We start from the raw sequence: 15,032 nt of genomic DNA on the forward strand, positions 1-15,032 counted from the left end.
AAAACAATTGGTAACACACTACCCCATGGAGGACTGAAATCCTGCAGCCCCCGCAAGGTCCCCCTGCTCAGGAAATCACATGGTACAGCCCGTCTGATGTCTGCTAATGAACATCTGAATGATTCAGAGGAGAACTGGGTGTCAGATGAGACCAAAATCGAGCTCTTTGGCATCAACTCAACTCACCGTGATTGGAGGAGGAAGAATTCTGCCTATGACCCCAAGAACCCCATCCCCCACCGTCACACATGGAGGTGGAAACATTATGCTTTGGGGGTGTTTCTTCTAAGGGGACAACTTCACCGCATCAAAGGGACGATGGGCGGGGCCATGTACCTTCAAATCCTGGGTGAGAACCTCCTTCCCTCAGCCAGGGGGGTCATGGATGGAAATTCCAGCATGACAATGACCCAAAACACACGGCCAAGGCAACAAAGGAGTGGCTCAAGAAGAAGCACATTAAGGTCCTGGAGTGATCTAGCCAGTCTCCAGACATTAATCCCATAGAAAATATGTGGAGGGAGCTGAAGGTTGGAGTTACCAAACGTCTGCCTGGAAACCTCAATGACTTGGAGAAGATCTGCAGAGAGGAGAAAATCCCTCCTGAGATGTGTGCGAACCTGGGGGCCAACTACAAGAAACGTCTGACCTCTGTGACCCCAGCTACAAGAAACGTCTGACCTCTGTGACCTCTGACCTCTGTGATTACCAACAAGAGTTTCTCCACCAACCACTAAGGGGTCAAATACTTATTTCACTCATTAAAATGCAAATCAATTTATAACTTTAATGAAATGCGTTTTTCTGGATATTTTTGTTGTTATTCCGTCTCTCACTGATAAAATAAACCGACCAATAAAATTATAGACCGATCGTTTCTCTGTCAGTGGGCAAACCTACAAAATCAGCAGGGGATCACATACTTATTCCCTTACTGTATAGTGTGTATAATATAAAGGGGGTCAGTGTGTATAGTATATAGGGGTCAGTATGTATAGTATATAGGGATCAGTGTGTATAGCGTGTATAGTATATAGGGGGTCAGTGTGTATAGTATATAGGGGATCAGTATGTATAGTATATAGGGGTCAGTATGTATAGTGTGTGTACAATATATAGGGGTCATTGTGTATAGTGTGTATAGTATATAGGGGTCAGTATGTATTGCATGTGTAGTATATAGGGGGTCAGTATGTATATTGTGTATAGTATATAGGGGTCAGTATGTAGAGTGTGTATAGTATACAGTGGTCAGTGTGTATAGTGTGTGTATAGTATATAGGGGTCAGTATGTATAGTATATAGGGGGTCAGTATGTATAGTGTGTATACTATATAGGGGTCAGTATGTATAGTGTGTGTAGTATATAGGGGTCAGTGTGTATAATGTGTATACTATATAAGGGTCAGTATGTATAGTGTGTGTATAGTATATAGGGTCAGTATGTATAGTGTGTATAGTATATTGGGGGCCAGTGTGTATAGTATATAGGGTCAGTATGTATAGTGTGTATAGTATATAGGGGTCAGTATGTAGAGTGTGTATAGTATACAGTGGTCAGTGTGTATAGTGTGTGTATAGTATATAGGGGTCAGTATGTATAGTATATAGGGGGTCAGTATGTATAGTGTGTATACTATATAGGGGTCAGTATGTATAGTGTGTGTAGTATATAGGGGTCAGTGTGTATAATGTGTATACTATATAAGGGTCAGTATGTATAGTGTGTGTATAGTATATAGGGTCAGTATGTATAGTGTGTATAGTATATTGGGGGCCAGTGTGTATAGTATATAGGGTCAGTATGTATAGTGTGTATAGTATATAGGGGTCAGCGTGTATAGTGTGTATAGTATATAGGGGTCAGTATGTATAGTGTGTATAGTATATAGGGGGTCAGTGTGTATAGTGTGTATAGCATATAGGGGTCAGTATGTATAGTGTGTACAGTATATAGGGGGTCAGTGTGTATAGTGTGTATAGTATATAGTGGTCAGTATGTATAGTGTGTATACTATATAGGGGTCAGTATGTATAGTGTATAGTATATAGGGGGTCAGTGTCTATAGTGTGTATACTATATAAGGGTCAGTATGTATAGTGTGTATAATATATAGGGGTCAGTGTGTATAGTGTGTATACTATATAAGGGTCAGTATATATAGTGTGTATAGTATATAGGGGTCAGTATGTATAGTGTGTGTATACTATATAGGGGTCAGTATGTATAGTGTGTATAGTATATAGGGGTCAGTATGTATAGTATATAGGGGTCAGTATGTATAGTGTGTATAGTATATAGGGGTCAGTATGTGTAGTATATAGGGGTCAGTATGTATAGTGTGTATACTATATAGGGGCAGTATGTATAGTGTGTATAGTATATAGGGGTCAGTATGTATAGTGTGTATAGTATATAGGGGTCAGTATGTATAGTGTGTATAGTATATAGGGGTCAGTGTGTGTATAGTGTGTATACTATATAAGGGTCAGTATATATAGTGTGTATAGTATATAGGGTCAGTATGTATAGTGTGTGTAGTATATAGGGGTCAGTATGTATAGTGTGTATAGTATATAGGGGTCAGTATGTATAGTGTGTATAGTATATAGGGGTCAGTGTGTATACTATATAAGGGTCAGTATATATAGTGTGTATAGTATATAGGGGGTCAGTATGTATAGTGTGTATAATATATAGAGGGTTCAGAATGTATAGTGTGTATAGTATATAGGGGTCAGTATGTATAGTATATAGGGGGTCAGTATGTATAGTGTGTATACTATATAGGGGTCAGTATGTATAGTGTGTGTAGTATATAGGGGGTCAGTGTGTATAGTGTGTATACTATATAAGGGTCAGTATGTATAGTGTGTATAGTATATAGGGGGTCAGTATGTATAGTGTGTATACTATACAGGGGTCAGTATGTATAGTGTGTATAGCATATAGGGGTCAGTATGTATAGTATATAGGGGTCAGTATGTATAGTGTGTATAGTATATAGGGGTCAGTATGTATAGTGTGTATAGTATATAGGGGTCAGTATGTATAGTGTGTATAGTATATAGGGGTCAGTGTGTATAATGTGTATACTATATAAGGGTCAGTATGTATAGTGTGTATAGTATATAGGGGGCCAGTATGTATAGTGTGTATAGTATATAGGGTCAGTATGTATAGTGTGTATAGTATATTGGGGGCCAGTGTGTATAGTATGTATAGTATATAGGGTCAGTATGTATAGTGTGTATAGTATATAGGGGTCAGTATGTATAGTGTGTATAGTATATAGGGGGTCAGTGTGTATAGTGTGTATAGTATATAGGGGTCAGTATGTATAGTGTGTATAGTATATAGGGGGTCAGTGTGTATAGTGTGTATAGTATATAGTGGTCAGTATGTATAGTGTGTATACTATATAGGGGTCAGTATGTATAGTGTGTAGTATACAGGGGGTCAGTGTCTATAGTGTGTATACTATATAAGGGTCAGTATATATAGTGTGTATAGTATATAGGGGGTCAGTATGTATAGTGTGTGTATACTATATAGGGGTCAGTATGTATAGTGTGTATAGTATATAGGGGGTCAGTATGTATAGTATATAGGGGTCAGTATGTATAGTGTGTATAGTATATAGGGGGTCAGTATGTATAGTAAATAGGGGTCCGTATGTATAGTGTGTATACTATATAGGGGTCAGTATGTATAGTGTGTGTAGTATATAGGGGTCAGTATGTATAGTGTGTGTAGTATATAGGGGTCAGTGTGTATAGTGTGTATACTATATAAGGGTTAGTATATATAGTGTGTATAGTATATAGGGGGTCAGTATGTATAGTGTGTATAATATATAGAGGGTTCGGAATGTATAGTGTGTATAGTATATAGGGGTCAGTATGTATAGTATATAGGGAGTCAGTATGTATAGTGTGTATACTATATAGGGGTCAGTATGTATAGTGTGTGTAGTATATAGGGGGTCAGTGTGTATAGTGTGTATACTATATAAGGGTCAGTATGTATAGTGTGTATAGTATATAGGGGGTCAGTATGTATAGTGTGTATACTATATAGGGGTCAGTATGTATAGTGTGTATAGCATATAGGGGTCAGTATGTATAGTATATAGGGGTCAGTATGTATAGTGTGTATAGTATATAGGGGTCAGTGTGTATAGTGTGTATAGTATATAGGGGTCAGTGTGTATAGTAAATAGGGGGAAGTATGTATAGTGTGTATACTATATAGGGGGCAGTATGTATAGTGTGTAGTATATAGGGGTCAGTATGTATAGTGTGTGTAGTATATAGGGGTCAGTGTGTATAGTGTGTATACTATATAAGGGTCAGTATATATAGTATGTATAGTATATAGGGGGGTCAGTATGTATAGTGTGTATAGTATATAGGGGTCAGTATGTATAGTGTGTATAGTATATAGGGGGTCAGTGTGTATAGTGTGTATAGTATATAGGGGGTCAGTATGTATAGTGTGTATAGTATATAGGGGGTCAGTATGTGTAATGTGTGTAGTATATAGGGGGTCAGTATGTATAGTGTGTATAGTATATAGGGGTCAGTATGTATAGTGTGATAATATATAGGGGTCAGTATGTATAGTGTGTGTATAGTATATAGGGGTCAGTATGTACAGTGTGTATAGTATATAGGAGTCAGTATGTATAGTATAGTATATAGGGGATCAGTATGTATAGTGTGTATAGTATACAGGGGGTCAGTATGTATAGTATATAGGGGGTCAGTATGTATAGTATATAGAGGGTTCGGAATGTACAGTGTGTATATTATATAGGGGTCAGTATGTATAGTGTGTATAGTATATAGGGGTCAGTATGTATAGTGTGTATAGTATACAGGGGGTCAGTAAGTATAGTGTGTATAGTATATAGGGGTCAGTATGTATAGTGTGTATATTATACAGGGGTCAGTATGTATAGTGTGTATATTATACAGGGGTCAGTATGTAGAGTGTGTATAGTATATAGGGATCAGTATGTACAATGTGCATAGTATATAGGGGGTCAGTATGTATAGTGTGAATAGTATATAGGGGTCAGTATGTATAGTGTGTATAGCATATAGGAGTCAGTATGTATAGTATATAGGGGTCAGTATGTATAGTGTGTATAGTATATAGGGGGGTCAGTGTGTATAGTATATAGGGGGGTCAGTATGTATAGTGTGTATAGTATATAGGGGGTCGGTATATATAGTGTGTATAGTATACAGGGGTCAGTATGTATAGTATATAGGAGTCAGTATGTATGGTGTGTGTAGTATATAGGGGGTCAGTATATATAGTATGTATAGTATATAGGGGGTCAGTATGTATAGTGTGTATAGTATATAGGGGGTCAGTATGTATAATGTGTGTAGTATATAGGGGGTCAGTATGTATAGTGTGTATAGTATATAGGGGGTCAGTGTGTATAGTATATAGGGGGCAGTATGTATAGTGTGTATAGTATATAGGGGGTAGTATGTATAGTGTGTATAGTATATAGGGGGTCAGTGTGTATAGTGTGTATAGTATATAGGGGTCAGTATGTATAATGTGTGTAGTATATAGGGGGTCAGTATGTATAGTGTGTGTATAGTATATAGGGGGTAAGTATGTATAGTGTGTATAGTATATAGGGGGACAGTATGTATAGTGTGTATAGTATATAGGGGGTCAGTATGTATAGTGTGTATAGTATATGGGATCAGTGTGTATAGTATATAGGGGTCAGTATGTAGAGTGTGTATTGTATACAGGGGTCAGTGTGTATAGTATACAGGGGTCAGTATGTATAGTGTTTATAGTTTATGGGGGTCAGTATGTATAGTTTGTATATTATATAGGGGTCAGTATGTATTGTGTGTATATTATATAGGGGTCAGTATGTAAAGTGTGTATATTATATAGGGGTCCGCATGTATAGATTGTATAGTATATAGGGGTCAGTATGTATAGTTTGTGTAGTATATAGGGTTCAGTATGTATAGTGTGTATAGTATACATGGTTCAGTATGTATAAAGTGTATAGCATATAGGGGGACACTATGTATAGCCTATAGGGTGTCAGTATATATAGTGTGTATAGTATACACATTTCAGTATGTATAGTGTATAGGGGGTCAATATGTACAGTTTGTGTAGTATATAGTGGTCAGTGTGTATAGCATATAGGGGGACACTATGTATAGCCTATAGGGTGTCAGTACATATAGTGTGTATAGTATACAAATGTCAGTATGTATAGTGTGTATAGTATATAGGGGTCAGTATGTATATTGTGTATAGTATATAGGGGTCAGTATGTATAGTGTCTATAGTATATAGGGGATCAGTATTCATAGTGTGTGTAGTATATAGGGGGTCATTATGTATATTGTGTATAGTATATAGGGGGTCAGTGTGTATAGTATATAGTAGGTGTATATTAGGTCAGTATGCACACTGTATGGTGTAGGTGTGTCAGTGTATACTCAGTGTAGGTAGGTAGTCGGGTACTCATAGAAGAGGGTGGTGATGAGGAAGGTATGGGGGTACACACTGTATAGTACAGGTAGGTTCAGTGTATACTCAGTGTAGGTAGGTAGTCGGGTACTCATAGAAGAAGAGGGTGGTGATGAGGAAGGTATGGGGGTACATACTGTATAGTACAGGTAGGTTCAGTCTATACTCAGTGTAGGTAGGTAGTCGGAGGTAGTCGGGTACTCCTAGAAGAAGAGGTGGTGATGAGGAAGGTATTTGGGTACACACTGTATAGTACAGGTAGGTTCAGTGTATACTCAGTGTAGGTAGGTAGTCGGAGGTAGTCGGGTACTCCTAGAAGAAGAGGTGGTGATGAGGAAGGTATTTGGGTACACACTGTATAGTACAGGTAGGTTCAGTGTATACTCAGTGTAGGTAGGTAGTCGGAGGTAGTCAGGTACTCACCGATGAAGAGGATGGGGAAGGTGATGAAGAGGAGGAACACATGAGGAACCACATTCAGGGCATCCACGAAGCAGCCGTTATTCAGGACCCCATTGTCCACATTGTAGGCAGCAGAATTGTTGTCAGTGCCGCAGAATGCCAGGGACATGGTGCTTGGGGATCTTCGTACACAAACAGAAGGGTAGGTAGGTGGGTAGGTGAGGGGGCCCAGTCTGTAAGGTCCCTCTACCTGGGGTACATGTTATAGGCAGAGGGGAGAGCAGGGAGCTCCATGGCACCTCACAAGGTTCCACAATCTGCTGCCTCCTCTTCTGGCATCACAACTCCCAGAGGGTAGAAGGGGGCGCAGGGACCACCTGGACACATCTCAGTCCCTGGCAGCTCCGGACACTCCTGGGGGGCTTCTCTCTGGGGGTCTCTCCTGGGTAGGGAGCCCCCGGGGTCACTGTCAGATGTTTGACCCTCTCAGGTCAATGTCAAAGTTTGTCCTTTGCTGGGCTCTCTCCAATCTGAATGACCAGAATTCCTCATCTAGTCTGTCCTCTCCTGGGCGGGTGGGATGTATAGATGGACTGGGAGGGTGGATGGGGGTATCTGGAGATCACTGCCTCCTCCTTGTGCTGTGGTCTCTCCTCTCCTGGCTGGATGGAAGGGGGATGGATGCAGTGTGGATGGTTAGGGGGTATCAGGACCTTGGTGCTCCTTGTATAGGATGGTAGGGGGTATCAGGCTCTTGGTAGGGGTATCAGGATCTCGGCGACCCTTGTATAGGATGGTAGGGGGTATCAGGCTCTCGTGCCCCTCATATAGGATGGTAGGGGTATCCGGCTCTCGGCGACCCTTGTATAGGATAGATGGTATCAGGCTCTTGGTAGGGATATTCAGGCTCTTGGTGCCCCTCGTATAGGATGGTAGGGGGTATTAGGCTCTTGGTGCTCCTTGTATAGGGGTATCAGGCTCTTGGTAGGGGGTATCAGGCTCCCGGTGCCCCTTGTATAGGATGGTAGGGGGTATTAGGCTCCGGTGGGGGTATCAGGCTCTCAAAGGGGGTATCAGGCTCTCGGTGGGGGTATCAGGCTCTTGGTGCCCCTTGTATAGGATGGATGGGGGTATCAGGCTCTCGGTGGGGGTATCAGGCTCTCGGTGCCCCTTGTATAGGATGGATGGGGGTATCAGGCTCTCGGTGGGGGTATCAGGCTCTCGGTGGGGGTATCAGGCTCTCGGTGCCCCTTGTATAGGATGGATGGGGGTATCAGGCTCTCGGTGGGGGTATCAGGCTCTCGGTGGGGGTATCAGGCTCTCTGCGCCCCCTGCGCTGTCATCTCTGCTCTTGTCTTTGTGGTGGCGCTCGGCTCTTAAAGGGACAGCAGCGCCCCTGTCACACACACAGTGCTGATTCCTCATACAGGGAGGAGGGGGGGGAGGGGGGGGGTTTCTCACCATCTGTCTGCACACATTAACCGCTTCACTGCCAGCACCACCGAACGATTAAATCACTCCCTGCACCCTGCGTCAGACCGAGATCTCCATCATTAACCCCTCCACTGCCACAATGGTCCCATCATTAACCCCTCCACTGCCACAATGGCCCCATTATTAACCCCTCCACTGCCCCAATGGCCCCATTATTAACCCCTCCACTACCACAATGGTCCCATCATTAACCCCTCTGCTACCACAATGGTCCCATTATTAACCCCTCCACTGCCACAATGGCCCCATTATTAACCCCTCTACTGCCACAATGGTCCCATCATTAACCCCTCTACTGCCACAATGGTCCCATCATTAACCCCTCTACTGCCACAATGGTCCCATCATTAACCCCTCCACTGCCACAATGGTCCCATTATTAACCCCTCCACTACCACAATGGCGCCATCATTAACCCCTCCGCAACCACAATGGCCCCATCATTAACCCCTCCACTGCTACAATGATCTCTATTGATAACCTCTTCACTGCCATACTCCTCAGAGATTAACCCCTTCAGCATAGACAATTATTGAAAAGCTCTGGACAGCTGGAATGGTTGTCTCGCCGTAGCGCAGCGCCGCCCACAGCGATCTTCTCATCGATGAGTCTTATTGGCTTCTGATTTGGTCTGCCAGCATTAACCCCCACCCTGCCGCACAGGACTTTATAGAAGGACCAGCAGGTTATGTTCTGGAGATTTCTCTGTCCGACCAGCAAAAATATTTTCTGCCTTTACATTGACGAATCCGAGTCTCAGCGCCAGATTGACGGCGAGCTTTTATAAATCGAGCGAGACACCGAGAATCAATAATCTGATACATACAATGTATAGATCATATTGGATCTTATATATAGACAATATATACAATGTATAGATCATATTGGATCCTGTAGATAGATAATATATACAATGTATAGATCACGGTGGATCCTATATATAGATAATATATACAATGTATAGATCACGGTGGATCCTATATATAGATAATATATACAATGTATAGATCACGGTGGATCCTGTATATAGATAATATATACAATGTATAGATCACGGTGGATCCTGTATATAGATAATAATATATACAATGTATAGATCACGGTGGATCCTGTATATAGATAATATATACAATGTATAGATCACGGTGGATCCTGTATATAGATAATATATACAATGTATAGATCATATTGGATCTTATATATAGACAATATATACAATGTATAGATCATATTGGATCCTGTATATAGATAATATATACAATGTATAGATCACGGTGGATCCTGTATATAGATAATATATACAATGTATAGATCACGGTGGATCCTGTATATAGATAATAATATATACAATGTATAGATCACGGTGGATCCTGTATATAGATAATATATACAATGTATAGATCACGGTGGATCCTGTATATAGATAATAATATATACAATGTATAGATCACGGTGGATCCTGTATATAGATAATGATATATATAATGTATAGATCACGGTGGATCCTGTATATAGATAATAATATATACAATGTATAGATCACGGTGGGTCCTGTATATAGATAATATATACAATGTATAGATCACGGTGGATCCTGTATATAGATAATAATATATACAATGTATAGATCACGGTGGGTCCTGTATATAGATAATATATACAATGTATAGATCACGGTGGATCCTGTATATAGATAATATATACAATGTATAGATCACGGTGGATCCTGTATATAGATAATATATACAATGTATAGATCACGGTGGATCCTGTATATAGATAATAATATATACAATGTATAGATCACGGTGGATCCTGTATATAGATAATATATACAATGTATAGATCACGGTGGATCCTATATATAGACAATATATACAATGTATAGATCACGGTGGATCCTGTATATAGATAATAATATATACAATGTATAGATCACAGTGGATCCTGTATATAGATAATATATACAATGTATAGATCACAGTGGATCCTGTATATAGATAATATATACAATGTATAGATCACGGTGGATCCTGTATATAGATAATATATACAATGTATAGATCACGGTGGATCCTGTATATAGATGATATATAATGTACAGGGTTGCCCCCTCACCCCTTTATACCCGGTCACATATAATTACCCGGGTTCTGGGGCAGATATAATGGACAGAAGGCACTCAGTGGGTGTAATTTCCACCTTACCAGCCCCCAGAACCCGGGTATTAATGTGTTTCCGGGTATAAAGGGACGAGGTGGCACCTCTAGGCACATATATTGCTGGTGACAGCAGAGAAGCCTCCAGTCTGCACAATGGAAATTTTACATCCCTATAGGAATTCTCCATACGTTGCTAGGCTGGTGGGAGGGGATATGTAAATCAGCATGTGACATCACCTAGAAGCTGCAACTGTTAACCCCTCACCTGACAGACTCCCTCAAAAACTGTAATATATTACAAATACAGTGTACAGTGCTGTCAGGTTGTGTATCAGTCGGAGTGCGGTCGGTCAGTTGGGTTAGAGAGTGGTCAGTCGGGTGGGTTAGAGAGCTGTCTATCACTTGGGTTTGGAGAGCGATCGGTTGGTGGGTTGGAGTGAAGTTGATCGGTTGGGTCGGAGAGCAGTCGGTCGGTTCGAAAAGCGGTTGGTCGGTTGGGTTGAAGAGCGGTCGGTCGGTTAGGTTGGAGAGTGGTCAGTCGGTTGGGTTGGAGAGCGGTGGGTCGGGTGGGTTGGAGAGCGGTGGGTGGGTTGGGGAGCGGTGGTCGGTTGGGTTGGAGAGCGGTGGGTCGGTTGGGTTGGAGTGCAATCAGTCGGTTGGGTTGGAGAGCGGTGGGTCAGTTGATTTGGAGAGCAGTGAGTCGGTTGGGTTGGAGTGCAGTCAGTCGTTTGGGTTGGAGAGCGGTGGGTCAGTTGGTTTGGAGAGCGGTGGGTCAGTTGGGTTGGAGAGCGGTGGGTCGGTTGGGTTGGAGTGCAGTCAGTCGGTTGGGTTGGAGAGCGGTGGGTCAGTTGGGTTGGAGTGCAGTCAGTCGGTTGGGTTGGAGAGTGGTGGGTCGGTTGGTTTGGAGAGCGGTGGGTCAGTTGGGTTGGAGTGCAGTCAGTCGGTTGGGTTGGAGAGTGGTGGGTCGGTTGTGTTGGAGTGGGGTCGGTTGGTTGTGTAGGAAGGCAGTCAGTCATTGGGTCGGAGACCGGTCGGTCAGGTGGGTTTGAGAGCGGTCAGTCGGTTGGGTTGGAGAGCGGTCGGTCGGGTGGGTTGGTGTGTGCTTGGTCGGATGGGTTTTAGAGCGGTGGGTCGGTTGGGTTGGAGAGCGGTTGGTCGGCTGGGTCGGAGAACAGTCAATCGTTTGGGTTGGAGTGTGGTCAGTCTTGTTGGGTTTGAGTGCGGTCAGTCTTGTTGGGTTTGAGTGCGGTCAGTCTTGTTGGGTTGGAGAGCAGTTGGTCCGATGGTTTGGAGAGCGGTGGGTAGGTTGGGTTGGAGAACAGTGGGTAGGTTGGGTTGGAGAGCGGTGGGTCGGTTGGGCTGGAGAGCGGTGGGTCGGTTGGGTTGGAGTGCGGTTGGTCGGTTGGGTTGGAGAGCATGGGTCGGTTGGTTTGGAGAGCGGTGGGTCAGTTGGGTTGGAGAGCGGTGGGTCAGTTGGGTTGGAGTGCAGTCAGTCGGGTGGGTTGGAGAGCGGTGGGTCAGTTTGGGTTGGAGAGCGTTGGGTCAGTTGGGTTGGAGTGCAGTCAGTCGGTTTGGTTGGAGAGCGGTGGGTCGGTTGGTTTGGAGAGCGGTGGGTCAGTTGGGTTGGAGTGCAGTCAGTCGGTTGGGTTGGAAAGTGGTGAGTCGGTTGGGTTGGAAAGTGGTGGGTCGGTTGTGTTGGAGTGGGGTCGGTTGGTTGTGTAGGAAGGCAGTCAGTCATTGGGTTGGAGACCGGTCGGTCAGGTGGGTTTGAGAGCGGTCAGTCGGTTGGGTTGGAGAGCGGTCGGTCGGGTGGGTTGGTGTGTGCTTGGTCGGATGGGTTTTAGAGCGGTGGGTCGGTTGGGTTGGAGAGCGGTTGGTCGGCTGGGTCAGAGAACAGTTGGTCAGTCTTGTTGGGTTTGAGTGCGGTCAGTCTTGTTGGGTTTGAGTGCGGTCAGTCTTGTTGGGTTGGAGAGCAGTTGGTCCGATGGTTTGGAGAGCGGTGGGTAGGTTGGGTTGGAGAGCGGTGGGTAGGTTGGGTTGGAGAGCGGTTGGTTTGAGTGGGTTGGAGAGCGGTGGGTCGGTTGGGTTGGAGTGCGGTTGGTCGGTTGGGTTGGAGTGCGGTTAGTCGGATGGGTTGGAGAGTGGTTGGTCAGTTGGGTTGGATAGCGGTGGGTTGGTTGGGTTGGTTAGCGGTTGGTCGGGTGGGTTGGAGAGCGGTGGGTGGGTGGGTTGGAGAGCGGTGGGTCGGGTGGGTTGGAGAGCGGTGGGTCGGGTGGGTTGGAGAGCGGTGGGTGGGTTGGGTTGGAGAGCGGTGGGTGGGTTGGGTTGTAGAGTAGTGGGTGGGTTGGGTTGGAGAGCGGTGGGTGGTTTGGGTTGGAGAGCCGTGGGTTGGGTGGGTTGGAGAACGGTTGGTCGGGTGGGTTGTAGAGTGGTGGGTCGGTTGGGTTGGAGAGCAGTGGGTGGGTTGGGTTGGTTAGCGGTTGGTCGGGTGGGTTGGAGAGCGGTGGGTGGGTTGGAGAGCAGTGGGTGGGTTGGGTTGGAGAGCAGTGGGTTGGGTGGGTTGAATAGCGGTGGGTGGGTTGAGTTGGAGAGCAGTGGGTGGGTGGGTTGGAGAGCGGTGGGTTGGAGAGCGGTGGGTGGGTGGGTTGGAGAGCGGTGGGTCGGGTGGGTTGGTTAGCGGTGGGTCGGTTGGGTTGGTTAGCGGTGGGTGGGTTGGGTTGGAGAGCGGTGGGTTGGTTGGGTTGGAGAGCGGCGGGTCGCGTGGGTTGGAGAGCGGTGGGTCGGGTGGGTTGGAGAGCGGTGGGTCGGTTGGGTTGGAGAGCAGTGGGTTGGGTGTGAGAGCTGTGGGTAAGGTGGGTTGGAGAGCGGTGGGTCGGTTGGGTTGGAGAGCAGTGGGTGGGTTGGGTGTGAGAGCTGTGGGTTGGGTGGGTTGGAGAGCGGTGGGTTGGGTGGGTTGGAGAGCGGTGGGTCGGTTGGGTTGGAGAGCGGTGGGTCGGTTGGGTTGGAGAGTGGTGGGGTGGGTTGGAGAGCGGTGGGTCGGGTGGGTTGGAGAGCGGTGGGTCGGTTGGTTTGGAGAGCGGTTGGTTGGGTTGGAGAGCGGTGGGTGGGTTGGGGAGCGGTGGGTGGGTTGGGTTGGTTAGCGGTTGGTCGGGTGGGTTGGAGAGCGGTGGGTGGGTTGGAGAGCAGTAGGTGGGTTGGGTTGGAGAGCAGTGGGTTGGGTGGGTTGGATAGCGGTGGGTGGGTTGAGTTGGAGAGCAGTGGGTGGGTGGGTTGGAGAGCGGTGGGTTGGAGAGCGGTGGGTGGGTGGGTTGGAGAGCGGTGGGTCGGGTGGGTTGGTTAGCGGTGGGTCGGTTGGGTTGGAGAGCGGTGGGTTGGTTGGGTTGGAGAGCGGTGGGTCGGTTGGGTTGGAGAGCGGTGGGTCGGGTGGGTGGAGAGCGGTGGGTTGGTTAGCGGTGGGTGGGTTGGGTTGGAGAGCGGTGGGTTGGTTGGGTTGGAGAGCGGTGGGTTTGTTGGGTTGAAGAGCGGTGGGTTGGTTGGGTTGGAGAGCGGTGGGTCGGGAGGGTTGGAGAGCGGTGGGTCGGGTGGTTTGGAGAGCGGTGGGTCGGTTGGGTTGGAGAGCGGTGTGTGGGTTGGGTGGGAGAGCGGTGGGTCGGTTGGGTTGGAGAGCGGTGGGTCGGTTGGGTTGGAGAGCGGTGGGTTGGGTTGGAGAGCGGTGGGTCGGTTGGGTTGGAGAGCGGTGGGTCGGTTGGGTTGGAGAGGGGTGGGTTGGGTTGGAGAGTGGTGGGTCGGTTGGGTTGGAGAGCGGTGGGTCAGTTGGGTTGGAGAGCGGTGGGTCGGGTGGGTTGGAGTGCGGTGGGTCGGGTGGGTTGGAGAGCGGTGGGTCGGTTGGGTTGGAGAGCGGTGGGTTGGGTTGGAGAGCGGTGGGTCGGTTGGGTTGGAGAGCTGTGGGTGGGTTGGGTTGGAGAGCGGTGGGTCGGTTGGGTTGGAGAGCGGTGGGTTGGGTTGGAGAGCGGTGGGTGGGTTGGAGAGCGGTGGGTGGGTTGGGTTGGAGAGCGGTGGGTCGGTTGGGTTGGAGAGAGGTGGGTTGGGTTGGAGAGCGGTGGGTCGGGTGGGTTGGTTAGTGGTTGGTTGGGTGGGTTGGGTTGGAGAGCGGTGGGTGGGTTGGGTTGGAGAGCGGTGGGTGGGTTGGGTTGGAGAGCGGTGGGTGGGTTGGGTTGGAGAGCGGTGGGTTGGGTTGGAGAGCGGTGGGTGGGTTGGAGAGCGGTGGGTGGGTTGGGTTGGAGAGCGGTGGGTTGGTTGGGTTGGAGAGCGGTGGGTTGGGTTGGAGAGCGGTGGGTGGGTTGGGTTGGAAAGCGGTGGGTCAGGTGGGTTGGTTAGTGGTTGGTTGGTTGGGTGGGTTGGGTTGGAGAGCGGTGGGTCGGTTGGGTTGGAGAGCGGTGGGTGGG

The 15,032-nt window shown here is 46.6% G+C and overlaps 1 protein-coding gene across 1 annotated transcript in view; it reads right to left on the reverse strand.

The window, feature by feature from the left end:
- ABCC8 (ATP binding cassette subfamily C member 8) overlaps positions 1–7,663 on the reverse strand; it is a 199,386-nt gene extending 191,723 nt beyond the window's left edge. Inside the window, exon 1 of the mRNA XM_082276046.1 lies at positions 6,953–7,663. Within this exon, the coding sequence (XP_082132172.1) occupies positions 6,953–7,100 (148 nt within the window). The 5' untranslated portion in view covers positions 7,101–7,663. The remainder of the gene's footprint in view (positions 1–6,952) is intronic.
- Between the last annotated feature and the right edge of the window lie 7,369 nt (positions 7,664–15,032).

This window comes from Pelophylax lessonae, assembly GCF_965119305.1.
Source record: "Pelophylax lessonae genome assembly, contig: HAP1_SCAFFOLD_254, whole genome shotgun sequence".
Classification (NCBI taxonomy): Eukaryota; Metazoa; Chordata; class Amphibia; order Anura; family Ranidae; genus Pelophylax; species Pelophylax lessonae.